Raw genomic sequence first — 14,807 nt, 5'->3', positions numbered from 1 at the left:
AGTGTTATGGATGACTTCAAAGTCCCCTGGACCCTGTTCTCAACCTGTGTCACCAAAAGCAAGGCTGCACTGTCACCCAAAGGAGATAGCAGGACAGCAAAAAGGAGACACAGAGCATTTATGACATAAAGACGTGCTAACAAAGATCAGAAACTGGGCCTGGGGATCAAGGGGATCAGATTCCCAGGAGCTCCACATGGAGCAAGTGGATAAGACCCACACTGGCAGGTCCACTGATGGGTGGGAGTCCAGCTGGGAAGTGTGGCCCTGGCCACCTCTGCTTGGTCTATAAGGCAGCACCTTCCATCCTGTCTTTAATATTGCTGCCTGTCTCCCTGAGCTGATTTTTCCTGCAAATCAGCAAATGACTGGAACCTAGAGGTCCCTGCCCACTGCCGTCACCCCTGGACCACACCAACCATCCCTGGGCAGGGGGATCAAGGGCAGGTGCGCAGTGATTGCCGTACCTGGTCCAGCTTCCAATGGAACTCCGCGGGGCGGAAGGTATCTGCCTGGTCGAAATCTTTGCGCAAGAGAAAGACGAGCCGGCAGTTGTGCACGTACAGGGCGTAGTGATGCCGGTTCATTTCTGAAAAAGCAGAAAGAGGATTTGAGGGGGGCCAGAATCCTTGTGCCAGCCTCCGCCAGAGAGTCTTCCTGTTTCATCACTTAGCACATGGCAGAAAACAAAGAAACAGGCCTTCTAGTTTTCTCTTTTACGATTGGATCTAATGAACAGTTCTAGAACACACATGATGGAGTGCTCTGAAATGGAAGAGGAAGATTCAAGAAAGCCAATGCCAGGCTTCTGCTGAGAAACAATTTGGGCTTTAAATACCAACCTAACATATTCAGATACTGCATCAGATGCTGGATAAAATTATGCAGGCTCACAGGTTCTTTTTTTTTTTTTAATACATATATTTGCGGGAGGGTCAAGAGGGCTCTCTGACAATCGCATCATCCACTCTGGGCTTCTTTAACAGAGGTGGCTTCTCCTAGAGTTCTGGGCTTTATTTCATCAGGCTTGACAACGGGAACCACAGGGAAGATCTCCTGCTCCGCCCAACCTGTGTGCAGGTAAGGAAAGCTGCTCCCCTTTTAGTTGCTGGGAGGAGAGGACAGACTGATTTTCTAGCATTAGACACAGTTCCCTGACTTTCCAGAGCAATGGATAAATACCTCTTTCCTCTTATACAGACAACAGATGGGACTTTTTTCCTCCCCTGATTAAAAAACTTCCTTTCCTGCTTAGAAAATCTCATGGCCAGGGTCCCAGCCATGATGTCCTAAGAGCCACAGAATAACAGCCATTGGGAAGAGGAGCTGTTCTTTGACCAATACTCAAGAGAATGCATGTACTACATGGTAGTGCATGCAGAAATCTAATATAATGCCCAAGCCCCATAATATTGGGTGAATGAGCAGATAACCAAGTACAGCAGAAAGAGCATAGGCCCTAGATTGAGGCAGACTTTGGGTGGAGCTGTATCTCTGGATGATGTTAGGAAAGTTATTCAGCCTCTCAGAACCTCAGTTCCCTTAACTGTATTATGACGGGGATGCTGGATTATCCTAATGTATTCTGAGACTAGGATATTATGATGGATTCTTGTTCATTCTATACAGGTATGAGTGGGAGGAATCAATACTGATCCCACTTCTAGGCAGGGACTCTAACTGGTTTCTGCCAAATAGGCTCATGCAAATCCCCTACTTCACTGACTAGTTCAGGACCCAAGCCCAAGTGCAGAAGTGCAGGCCATTCTCCTAGCCATGAAGCTTCTTCAGGAAAGGGACTCAATTCAGACCAGTATTCTGGAGCTTTTCTGAGTGGTTCTGGGAAAGAACTCTCTCTCTTTTAGCAGAAAGCAAATAGAAGAGACTCCTGCCCCTCTCTAGAAGTTGTAATATATAACTGGGAAACTTGAAGCTGCTGCAGCCATATCTGCTAACATAAAATTGATACATATAATGGCAGCAGATGTGAAACACTACAGAGAAAAGGTTCTAGGAACTTGATCAAACTTTACCTGAAGCTTTCATATATCTGGCCATTTTTAGTTACAAGAACCCCATAGTCCCTTTATTATTTTGACTTTTCAATCATCTGCTATCAGTTTTATCTACACTTCCTGTTCCTTGTAACTGAAAGCATCTTCATTGATACAATGAGGAAATGTGTGTAAAGCATCTGCCCAGAACAGATGCTCAATGACTCTTAGTTATTATAAGGACAATTACACTGCCTCAGAACCATGACAACATAACAAAGTGGTGTCAGATGCTATTTTCACAAAGGGATTACCATTCTTCAGGATGCAGCCAAAGAATGGAAGGAAGGGGAACGGTCAGTTGCCAAGTGTGGCAGGGTGGGCCAAGACCAATGTTCAGGTGACCACTCTGCCTTTATATTGATGATATACCCAGGCCCGGTTATGAGGATTTACTAAATATTTCTTGTCTCCCTCACTATTGCTTGATTTCCTATAGTTTCTGTTGATAACTCTCGGGAAGATATAGAAAGAAGACTTCTCCCCTTTAGTTTCACTTGGAATCAGGAGAGGTTGTGGTGAGGAGGTGGAAGAATAATGAAAAGACAGACCTCATGGGGAGATCTACAGCATCCTCCAGTCTCCCTCCAGAGGTTCCTCCTTCCCCTGCCCTCTGTTAGCTGGATCCCTGGGGTCACCACCCATGCCAGGGTAACTGGTTCTCTCATGTGCTGATGACATGTTACACTCAGGAACCAGCTCCACTTCTTTTCCTGTCCATCAGTGTTCTCCATGGCAGCTCCCCTCCCTCTCTTTGCCCACATCTCTGGCAGACCCTAAATTCTTCTGGCCACTTTCAGATATTAAAATAGTCTGGAAGAGTTCTCTCCATAACAAACACCAGTGTCTCATCAGTTAAAAGATCTTCTCCTCTTTGCACTCAGCCTTGCCCCATGGCTTGGGGCCACCAATGGAGAAAGGAGGAGGAAGATGTGATCTTTTACTCTTCTTGTTCCACTGCCCCAACCCCCAGCCTCCTCCCAGCTCCAGTCATGTTCAGGGGCAAGAAAGGCAGATAAGAAAGAGCCAGTGGATGTTGTCATTTTCCCAGGGATGTCGAATAGCCTGTCATGTGGGGGTCTACCTATGGCCCCCTTCATGGTTGCCTCCTATGCTGAGTTTTGGAGAGGCCGTGGAACCCATGGCCATGGAAGTCGGTTTGGACCTTGATAAAATATACTTCCAGGAGTTCCCTGGTGGCTTAGCGTGTTATGGATCTGGTGTTGTCACTGCTGTGGCTCAGGTCAATGCTCTGGTGCAGGTTTGATCCCTGGACTGGAAACTTCTTCATGTTGCAGGTACATGCATCTATTTGGGCCCAAATAAATGAATAAATTACACACACACACACACACACACACACACACACAAACACACACTTTACTTTCAGCCCTTCTCTCCTCGCCCCACCACCTCAATCCCTACACCTTCAGTAAGAAAGGGCCTGTTATGCTCTTTATGTAGGAATTTATCAGTAAGTGACTCAGTCCCTTTCTGGATGGCCAGGACATTCATGCCAGCTCCAACCCCACCTTTTTTGGCCCTTACCTCTCCATCCCTCGTGTAAGTGATGCTTCTCATGCTTCCTTTGATGATTTGCATGATGGATGCCTTTCATGATTCCTTGCAGCTCCTGCCCTCCCGCAGCAGCCCTCCTCCCAACACCAGCTCCTCCTGTGGGATCCCCTCTTCCTGGACGGCAGCCCTCTTGGCTCTAGCCTTAACCATTTCTGGATGCCAAATTGGTTGATAGGAAGAAGAACAAAAACATCTGTTTTCCGTCAGATTGTAGTAGGGCAGCCTCTCTTTCCTCACCCCATCAGCTTCTTGCCTTCAGAGCCGCCCTGAGCAAGAGTCAGGCCCAGCTTTCATGCACCCTAAACTCCCAGAAAGTGAGTCAAACCTGCCCAGTGTTCTCCTGGGCTCTGTTCCGACACCAACCTGGAACAAATGTAAGAGTGTTTGCAGCTCAGCCGACAGGCAGTGGGGAGTGAGTTTCCCACCTCCGCTCTACCTCAGACAACCTCAGTTCCTCTGAATGGTTTTCTAGGCATCTCTGGGAGCGTGGGAGAGCCCCTTCCTTTCCCAGCAGGCTGGGGGCCATCCAGGCACTCACTACCAGGCTGGCACCTTTGCCTCTGTCATCCGGTGAATGGTGGGCCAGGTTGGCCCCTCTGTCTTGGAAAGCATTGTATCAAAGTAGCCAGCACTTCCTGTGGCATGCACCATTCAGACAAAACTCAGAACTAGTGAGAGGGCTGCTTGCCAGGAAGAGGGGATTCTTCAGGAGGAGCAGATGTGCATGGGGAGAAGAGTTTCTGAGAGAGGGCAGGAAAGAATGTGGCTCACCAGGAATGGGAAGATAAGGGCCAACAGAGATGGGTGGGAGGGAGACAAGTGCGCCACATGATAGCCTTGTGGTAGAGCCATTGCTAGGCAGCCACCTAACTTTGTTTCCTCTGCTCCCAGACACACAGCTTAACTCATATCACTAGTCAGGTGGGGACCTGGGACCAATTTCTCACCAGAAAAGTGCAAGCATGTGATTTTCTGGTCTAGCTAATAAAAGCCTTCTGTGGAGTTCCCGTCGTGGTGCAGTGGTTGACGAATCCGACTAGGAACCATGAGGTTGCAGGTTTGATCCCTGCCCTTGCTCAGTGGGTTAGGGATCCGGAGTTGCTGTGAGCTGTGGTGTAGGTCGCAGACGTGGCTCGGATCCTGCGTTGCTGTGGCTCTCGCGTAGGCCGGCAGCTACACCTCTGATTGGACCCCTAGACTGGGAACCTCCATGTACCACGAGAGTGGCCCAAGAAATGGCAAAAAGACAAAAAATAAAATAAAATAAAAGCCTTCTGTGTTCACCTCTCCATTTTAACTGTCTGTTCTCTGGTTGAAAATGGCAGCGGCAAACAATGGAAGAATCTTGGGTGCCCAAATGTCTGGGCAAAGCTGGGCATCTTCATCCCCCAGTCCCACCTAGGCTGCTGGACAATGGCATGAGGAAAAAATGATGAAAGCGGTGTTAGGCACCGAGACGATTCTTGGTGCTGGTAACAGTGGTTTTATTTTCTCTTCTTTTCTTTCCTTGTCTTTTCTTTTCTTTTCTTTTTTTTTTTTAAGGGTTGCAGGAGCGGCATATAGAAGTTCCCAGGCTGGGGGTCGAATCAGAGTGTAGTGAAGCCTACACCACAGCCACAGCAACACCGGATCTGAGCGAGTCTGCGTCTTACGTCACAGCTTGTGGCAACGCCGGATCCTTAACACACTGAGTGAAGCCAGGGATCCAAACTGCATCCATGGATACCAGTCAGGTTTGTTTCCACTGAGCCACAGTAAGAACTCCAATAGCGGTTTTCTTTCTTTTTAAAAACGGTAATTAGCCTTGATGACTAACCAGTTCTGTTATAAATGGCTTCATAAGCCAGCATTGGTAAGTTTTACTTAGTGGATAGGAGAGAAATTAGTGCAAGCTTCACAAAGGACAATTTGATAATTTACATTGATGGCCTTCCAACATTTATATTCTTTGACTCAGTAATGTGACTTCTGGTCAGGAAATAATCAGAAATATCAATACAGATATATACAAGAATGCTTATCATACAGTATAAGAATGCCTATTATAGCACTGTTTCATTTGCATTTAAAAGGAGGTAATCTAAATATCTAACAAAAGGGAGTCAGTTAAATGAAATATAATAAAGCCTCATGACAGAAGACTGTCTCGTAATTCATATTTTTCAACAATGTTTTATCCCATACAGAAATGATCTGGATACATGCAATGTTATTTAAGAGAAACATAGCATAACAGTATCACATGTATTATAAAAATGATTTAAAAATGTAAGAACATTCTATATACACATAAAAATAAAAGTAAGATTTCATCTGGTAGTGAAATAGACCAACTGTTCTCAGAAAATGCCTCTAATTTTTAGAATTTTAGGTGACCTGTGTATTCTTTTATACTTTTCTGTGTTTTTTAGGTTGCCTGCTGTAAACATGTGTTGCTTTTATAACTTGAAAAATGTTTTCTGATATATGAAAGCAAGCTTTAATTTATTCTTGATAATTTTTTATTTAGGTCATGGAGATATTTATGGTTATATTTTAAGCCTGAGAAATTAGAGAAAAATCTTTCCCATATTTCTGTGCCATGTTAAGCTGATCTGTAAAGTGTTATTTTATACTGAGGCCAAAGCTGAACAGAGCCAGATCTTGCTGGTGGGAGGGGCTGACATGCCTGTTGGGGGCACTGCTGTGATGACAGTGAGGCATCATTCTCTAATGCAGATTTTTCTGCCCCAGCTCAGTAAGTCAGACTCTGACTTACTGAGCTGGGGCAGGGCCCTGGCATCTGGGTGTTACTGCCATGTCTCCAGGTTATTCTAGGACATAGCAGGGTTGACAGCCACTAGTCCAATAGCATGTACCAGGAATGCGGGCCAGAGGAGCTAGGGGTAGGCCTCTTTCTTCAGTGATAAGTCATGTTATCCTAGGCCAGTTGCTCAACCCCTCGCACTGCAATTTCCTCCTGTGTAGGCCAAAAGGTTTCTATCTGTCAGACTTGCCTCCAGGGGCATTTAATACACTTCAGGAAGGACTCTGTGTGTGGCTGCTAACCCAGGCTGGGGCTGCTTTGCCTTTGGGCTCCTGGATCATGAAGGGAGCACCCTGGCAGGCAGTGCAAAGATGGGACCACAACGTGATTCCTGGGGTCTTGGGTCTTGGGCTGAGCTCTGAACTCAGTTCCAAACCTCAGTGCCACCTCATGAGGGCTGTGGGGTCCTTCCTACCTGAAGGCCCCATGAAAACGAGTCCTTGGTACTGGCTCTGATGTAGACTTACCATATGACCAGGAAAATCCCTCTATCTGTTTCTACACCCAGAAAATGCATGAACTTTCATTGCAAAGGTTGAGTGAAATAGGAAATATGGGGTCCTGGTTGTAGCATAATGTAGAATAAAACCATGAATATTCATGATTATGATAATAACATCACTGGGTAAATTAGTCAAGCACTGATTTTATATTTGGAGCTGCTAAGTGATTTGACACATTATTTCGTCTTTATTTTCCCTATCTGATATATGGGGAAACTGAGTCTGGGTGAGATTAGCAACTCCTCAGTTTTCCTTAAACAGTGGAAAAGCTGCAAGGGGAACTTTGTCCAGGAGCAGAGCTGCTGAGCGGTCAGTCTTTCTTCTATCCTGTTTTCTCACTGTAGTATCAGCTGTCATTATTTACTTGGGGTATTTTAACAACAGTAGCATTTAAAATGGGAACTTGTGGAATTTTAATTTAAGGTAGACAAAATTTTCATAAGACATCAGAATATCGTGTGTGTGTGTGTGTGTGTGTGTGTGTGTGTGTGTGTGTGTGTGTGTGTTTGTATGTGGAGTGTGGTGACCAGAGTATAGGTTTGGAGTTAGTTGCATCTAAGCTTACATGCCAATTGTGATACTTGGGACAAGTAACAGGATGCTTCCTTATCCTTAAAACAGAGAACACAATAACTCTTTTATAAAATTGTTTGGAGAGACGTGAGGCACTGTTTAGAGTAGGAAGAGCTAATACAAATTGGACTTCCTGTGTGCCAGGTACTATTCTAAAGTGCTATATGTTCATTAAGTCATTTGATCCTGATAAAAATCCCATAAGGTAGACAATACTGTAATGCTTGTTTATAGACTGGGAAAGCGAGGCACAGGGATGTTAACCAACTTATCCAAGATCACACAGCCAGTAAGTGGCAGAGTGCTTTTAACCACCAAGCTGTGAACTGCCTTACACAGGCTCAGCATGCTGAAAAATGCCTAACAAAGCTTAGCTATCATTATCATGCACTGCAGTGATTTTCAAACAACTGTTTTAAATTAGCAGGCCCTTTTCATCGAAAAGAAACTTTTGGAAATCTGTCCCTATATAATACAGTGAAGGTGGAGGTGCTTTGCTTGAAGTAAGGGTAAAGCTTCCTCCTCTACCCCCTACCTCATATAGCAGCCCTATTACTCCTGGGGAGGCTTATGAAGAGCCCAGTCTGAAATCTACCAATCCTGGCTTTTGTATTCTTTTTTTTTTTCCTTTTAGAACCATGCCCATGGCACATGGAAGTTCCCAGGCTCTAGGGGTCTAGTCGGAGATGCAGCTGCCTGCCTACCGCTCAGCCACAGCAACCTGAGATCTGCGCCTACACCACAGCTCACGGCAATACCAGATCTTTTAACCCACCGAGAAAAAGTCCAGGGATCGAACCTGCGTCCTCATGGATCCTAGTTGGGTTCGTTACCACTGAGCCATGATGGGAATTCCATGGCTTTTGCACCCTTCATGTCTGTCTCCTGACCCCCTTTCCTGGTCCCACTCCACCCCAAGCCTAGGAAATCATCAGCCAGAAAATCAGAGACCAGAATAGTTTCACGCTCTTGCTTTTCTCCCACGTCCTTGGTGGCTGTGGCTGTGCCTGGGAGGGCTGGACGCAAGACTCACCAGTTTTATCTGAGTTGCAGAGGATGGTTTCCTTCTCAGCTCTCACGCCAGGGCTGGGGCCGTGCTTCATCCACATGGTGATGGTGAACTGGTCCGTCAGGTTCTTGGGCACAACCCCGTCAGGGATCTTGGCACCCTGCCTGCCGTCAAATTTGAAGATCATCTCGCTGCTGTCCACCAGCAGTCCTGCAGTCCAGTTGGTGGCGGTGCTGGGGGATGGCAAGAGGTCAATGATTCCAGAGGAGGCTCCTGTAGGGGGTGGGGAGAAAGAACAAAAGGTCACTCCTCCTGGGTAGGTGTCCTCACCTCCTGTTTTCTGCTCCTGGGTCAGAATGAACGACTTGACATACCTGGAGCTAGGTGCTCAGCCCTGAGCTAGGTGACTCGGGAAAAGGATTATATGCTGTCCTTGTCCAAGTTGCTTATGGTCACCCTAGAGCGGCATCAGTAATTCATAGATAAAAATGTTGCATGTGGGAAGACAGAGTGTAATTAACTATTATACAAGAAAAAAGTTCTGGAGGAATTTAGAGAAATGAGATTACCCCGGAGGCTTTGATAAGCAGGGGTTCATGGAGAAGGCCAGGGTTTGAATCAGATCGATGGATTCATTCATGCACTCATCCATCCATTAACCTGTGAGCCATTTATTGAGCACCGACCAGGTGCCAAGCCGGTGCTGGGTGCTGGTGAGGTAAAAGTGAATCAGCGCAGTCCCTGACCCGGAGATGCTCAGAACCGACAACTTGACAGGCAACTGGGATGCAGTGTGATCAGAGCTGGGATTGGGGAAAGTTCCAGGTCCTGATCCCATGAGAAAGAGTATGGGTCCCTTTGCATTCACCATACTTTTTTCCAACCATTGAGAACACCAATTGTAAAGTCAGCAGTACATGACTTTGACGCCGGTGGCGGTGCGATTCGACGGCCAATTCTGACTCTCCACTCACTTCTCTGCCATCTCCCCTCCCAGGGGTCATGAGGACTGAAATGAGAGGCAGCAGGAGCCCTTGCAGCAGCATGCTCAGCACACAGTGAATGGAATTCATTCCACGTTCGCTGTCACTTTGTCACCATCCTTAGAGCTACCCTGTGATCCCAGGCTAAGGATAACCTGAGGCAGTGGGAGTGACACGGGCAGATTTGTGTCTTGGGGGAATCACACCAGCAGCTTCGTGAGGAGCAGAGCCGAGGTGAGTGGGAGCCGCTGGCCCAGAAGACAAGATGGCCCAGCTGGGAGGCTAACTGGGCGGCTGAGGACTTCCCACTGAAGTCTAGTGCTGCCAGTAGAGTTCTCCACATCCTTACATTCCACAGACGTGCAGGGCTCAGCTACTCAGGGAGGAGGGCAGCCAGGGCCTCCCAAGACCAGGGAACTAGAGTCCAAGGCATGCCCAATGCTGGGGGCCAAGGGTGTTGGGTCTCCCTCCTGGCACAGCACTGACCATGTGGCCATAAGCACTGATGGATTTAAGAGACAATGGTTGTGTGCATTACCTGCCATTTGTCGGGTAGACCCCTGAATTCTGTATAGCAGAGCCTCATCTCACCCCAAGACTGTGTTGCAAAGTCATCCATCACAACATCTTCTACGGTTAAAGTGACCTTGAAAATCCCTCAGGAAGGTGCCATACTGGAAACCAAGGTACTTCTTTGAAAATGTCTAATTCAGCCAGTTTTTTTCTCCTTGGAACAGATGCCCATTGCAACTGAAGGCTGGCTGTGTGAGAAATACATGTCCTAATACAGTTCTCTGCTTAACCCTGTGAGAGGTTTGCCCTGAGAGAAGCCTCTGGGAACTCTAGGAACTGCAGTATCAAGATGGGGGGGATTCTGGTCAATTAGTTCACGATCACCCTGCAGCTGTGCTCATTAAGGGCATGGGTGGACAGCACTGACTACATTATTTACATGCATATTTCTTTTTTTTTTTTTTTTTGTCTTTTTGTCTTTTTAGGGCTGCGCCCTTGGCATATGGAGGTTCCCAGGCTAGGGGTCGAATCGGAGCTACAGCTGCCGGTCTCTGCTAGAGCCACAGCAACTCCAGATCCGAGCCACATTTGTGTCTGCAACGCCAGATCCTTAACCCACTGAGTGAGGCCAGGGAGTGAACCCACAACCTCATGGTTCCTAGTTGGATTGGTTTCTGCTGCACCACAATGAGAACTCCTACTTATATGCATATTTCTTAAGGCTTTTGCTTGGTAGTGTGCCTGCACATAGTAGGCACTTCGCTGATGTTAATAACTGCCTTTCCTTCTACCCAGGGCCTCCATGAGATGCTTCTGGTCACCTACCCAATGCTCATGGGAGCCTGTTCATCCTGTTGCTTGTCCATGCCCCACCCCCATTATCAATATTTACTTGTTCTTCCATAATCCTTGAGCTTTATTTGATATCCATTTTTTTTATTTGCTATCCAGTTATCTAATAAGCTAATTCACACTAATGTTTTTATGACCACAAAGCCTTAAGGGTTATCATCCTCCATAGATATTTGAAAGAATGAAATCTATCAAGATGCTAGCAGGTAGAGATTTGAAGGTGTTTTGGGAGTGGGAGATATGCAGTCTTAGGACAGTTCATCTTCCTAGGAACCCCCCCACCCCCAGAATAATGCAACCTGGCAACAGCTTCTCTGTCCCACAAGTGAGTTGTCTCGGACACTAGGATTTGTCCAGCATGATGACAGCTGGTGCCTAGGGCATTTACAGAATGCGTGTCACTTCCCGAAATTTCAGGTGGCCAGAGAGACAAAGGCGGAGCATGCAGGGATCCTGACTTGTAGCTCAAGTGCAGGCAACACAGTCTAGCCGAGCCCAGTATAGGTGTGTATCTGGTGGCCGCCAAGGCCAGCTTCACCACCATACAGAGCTGCAGGCCTGCACACTTGGAAAAAGGGCGGGGTTGACAGGGCTTATTACTCCACTCCTTGAGATTCCTTTTTGACTGAGAATCTTTTTTTTTTTGGCCTTCCCTTGGCATATGGGGTTCCCAGACTAGGGATCAGATCACGCTGCAGTTGTGACCTACGCCACAGCTGTGGCAACACCAGATCCTTTAACCTACTGTGCCAGGCTGGATCAAACTGGCTGTGGAGATGCTGCCGATCCCATTGTGCCACAGGGGGAACTCCTTGACCGGGGATCTTGCTCTTATAAAGGGGCAAGTGTTGCTATCAAATTCGCACAATAATTAACATCTGAGACTAGTGAAGGAGCTGACTGTAAATTTTCCCCAAATAAGTTTGGACAGAGGAGGGAGGTACAGAGCAAATACAAGTGGGAGGTGATGGGGCGAAGACATGAAGAGAAGGTGAGAAGGTGAAACTGGTTGTTTTGCCAAAGCCCAGCCCTGGCCAGGGTTATGCTATACACATATATTTAGGGAACTGTACTTTTCAGAGTTACAGATCTTTATTATTATTTTCCTCGGAATATTCAATTGGGCACGGAGCAAGTACCAGACCCAAATTAAGTGCTTCAATGCTTCCTCTTCGTTACTCATCTTTGGTGAATGCTATTCTAATGCCAGTTTATAACTAAGAACCCTGAAGCTCAGTGAGCCCGGGATTATGGCACCTCGTGAGAGGACCTGTCATCAGGACTTTCTGGCTCCAAAGCCCACACTCCCCGCTGCACCACCTCAATCAACCTGGAGGGAGACCTCACAACCTCCTGCACCTTTTGCAAACATGCAAACCGAGGCCCAGAGAGGGGACATGACTTGATCAAGATTTCACAGCACCACACAGCTAGCTAGAGGCAGGCCCAGCTCTCAGACACCAGCAATGTTCTTTCTACCTCACAGTGTAGAGCCCTTCCAACCCCAGCCTGGATCTCAGGGCCCCACCTCCCTCCCTGTACAGGTGGCTGTCCACAGAGAGGCCCTGGGCCCTGGCAAGGCCACTGATGTGGAGCTCCTATGTCCCCCGAGGAGGGGAGCAGCTTGCCGCCCGCCCAACCCACAGATGTCACCTCCGGGAAGGCATCACACTGCATTTAAGCAGATGGTGCAGACTTCGCCAGACTTAACAGATCGTATTTCACTTTTCCGTGCCCTTAAATAAACGGAGAGAGATTTCCTTTCTTCCCCAATTCTCTCTTCTCTCCCCAAGGGATCCCAGGGAAAGCAGTGGGGAAACAAGATGCATAACTCACAAAGATGGCACGGCATCATCTTGCATGTCAGGGCATATTTAAGATGTCCTTGGGAATCCTTGTGAAGGTCTCTGGAACCTACCAGCCTGCTGGGACCTACTCAGCTGCAGCTTGAGTGCAGGGGGCTTGGAAGCTGAGGCGAGGTCTGATTTGAGGTCCCTAAGTCCTGTAAGGGTGGGGAAGCCTCTCTGAGCCAGTAAGTAGATAAAGACAGGGGCGAACTAGGCAGATTTCAGGATGCACTGTGGATTAAGAGCCCACATGGAGCCTGGGGGCAGTGGCAAATGCCCGGACTTCTTAACTGCAGGGTTTGCATGCTGCTCTGGATGGCCTTGGGGAGGGCAAAGTGTCCTTAGCACGTCACTGTGGGCCTGTGGCAATGGGGACAGATGTGGAGCCTCAGTCACGCCTCCTCATGGTCTGCCGTGGGGCACAGGAAGGTTTGGAGAGAGGGGAGGGTCTCAGGGGAGAGGAACCACGGTCATCAGGGACACAGGTCTCGTTCTGTCTCATCTACCATGAGTCGTGCTATCAAATCCATATTATTTCATTAGAGGTTTATGTAATGACTCAGTTACGCCAGGCGCTGGGGTGAGAATGCAGCAGTGAGCCAGACAGAAGTGGGTCCTACCAATTTAATTAATTAATTATTTAATTTATTAAAGTATAGTTGATTTATTACACTGTGGCAGTTTCTGCTGTACAGCAAAGTGACTCATGTATACCTTCTTGTTTATCCTTTCCAAAAGTAGTAGTATGTATCTGCCAACCCCAAACTCCCAGCCCATCCCTCTCCCTTTATTGGTAGAGCGGGGAAGCCAGGGAGGCCCTCTTGACAAAGGTCTTACTTGAGCTGCATGATGGTAGAAAGCATTCTGTTCTCAACAAGCTTCTCTGCCCACTGACAGCCCTTGGCCATGTGACTTGCTCTGACTAGTGAAATATGAGTGCCAGTGACATATGTCATCTTAGGGCAGAAGCCTTACCAGCCAGTACATGGTTCAACACTTGTTTTTACCATTGACCATGAGGTCAACAACCTTCTAGACAGAGGCTTTTCTGTTAGTCTGGATCCTGGTGGGAAACCAACATGGAACAGAGCCCCAGTCAACTCAAGAGGCGCATGTTGTTGGAATGATAAATAAACCTTTGTTATTTTAAGCCAGTAGATTTTGGGATCATTTGTTACTGCAGCACAACCTGTCCTATCTTGGCTAATAAGCCACGCATGTGACTGACATTAGCAATTACCATTCCCACTTCCCTATCTGCATACCTTCACCACGGACGTAGGGGACTTTGTGATGTCCTTTCTGGAGCTCACCCCCTGTTGACCCTACCATTAGACTATCATTCCACCTGTGAAATCCTAGACAAGAGGGGTTCTTCAAAGGCCTTGGAGTCTCCAGGTGAAGCAAGCTGGGTTTCGGATGAGGGTGGTCAGCTAGGCTCTTGGGGCAGGGCTGTGAATACCCAGTGGCTGAACAGCCTGGCAAGGCCACTATAGGCAAAAACCTTCTCCCTGGAAGAGGAGGGCATGCTGTATGGGAGCTGCTTAATTGACCTCAAAGAAATCAGCAAATCCAGGGAGAGGCCCATTGCCTGCTGTCATCATCCATGGGTCACTGTGTGCAGCCCTTGCTAACATGAGTAGTGATTTAATCGGATTCCCATCAGGTATGCACTAGTGCCCACTTGAAGAGTCAGGTTCCCACTTCAGCTCTTTGAGAATGGAAGCAGTGGTTATGCCTGGGGAACTGATACTGCCCTCCCCTCCAAAGCGCCAGCTCTCTAGAGGTATTTTGGAGGAATGGATAATGGCTTCTCATAGTTGGGCTGTTCTGAGGGTATAAAAGCTTCTTGTCTGTGATTCTTAGTGAGGACAAGCTCTGGTTAGCTGCACAGTATAGACAAAAACCAGGGACTTATTTTCACACGTCTGTCTTCCCCAGGAGACTGGATTGTGAACATGGTCTTATTACCTTCCATTTAGCCTGCAGAGGGAGAGCATGTGGACACTGCACAAATATTTGTTTCCTTTACAAAAACCTCCTGGGCTGGGCTCACAAGTGTATAAATCCTGACAACAACGCACTGTCT

General features: G+C 47.4%; 1 protein-coding gene across 1 annotated transcript in view; it reads right to left on the bottom strand.

Annotated features, from left to right (window-relative positions):
• Positions 1-14,807, bottom strand: part of CLSTN2 (calsyntenin 2) — a 672,110-nt gene that overhangs the window by 100,512 nt on the left and 556,791 nt on the right. The window contains exons 7-8 of the mRNA XM_021071127.1: positions 8,548-8,796; positions 468-589 (exon numbers count right to left, since the gene is read on the bottom strand). Coding sequence (XP_020926786.1) covers positions 468-589; positions 8,548-8,796 — 371 coding nt within the window. The remainder of the gene's footprint in view (positions 1-467; positions 590-8,547; positions 8,797-14,807) is intronic.

Source organism: Sus scrofa, chromosome 13 (assembly GCF_000003025.6).
Source record: "Sus scrofa isolate TJ Tabasco breed Duroc chromosome 13, Sscrofa11.1, whole genome shotgun sequence".
In the NCBI taxonomy this organism is placed as follows: domain Eukaryota; kingdom Metazoa; phylum Chordata; class Mammalia; order Artiodactyla; family Suidae; genus Sus; species Sus scrofa.
Note: the sequence above shows the minus strand (reverse complement) of the source record. Positions and strands in the feature narration are given on the sequence as shown.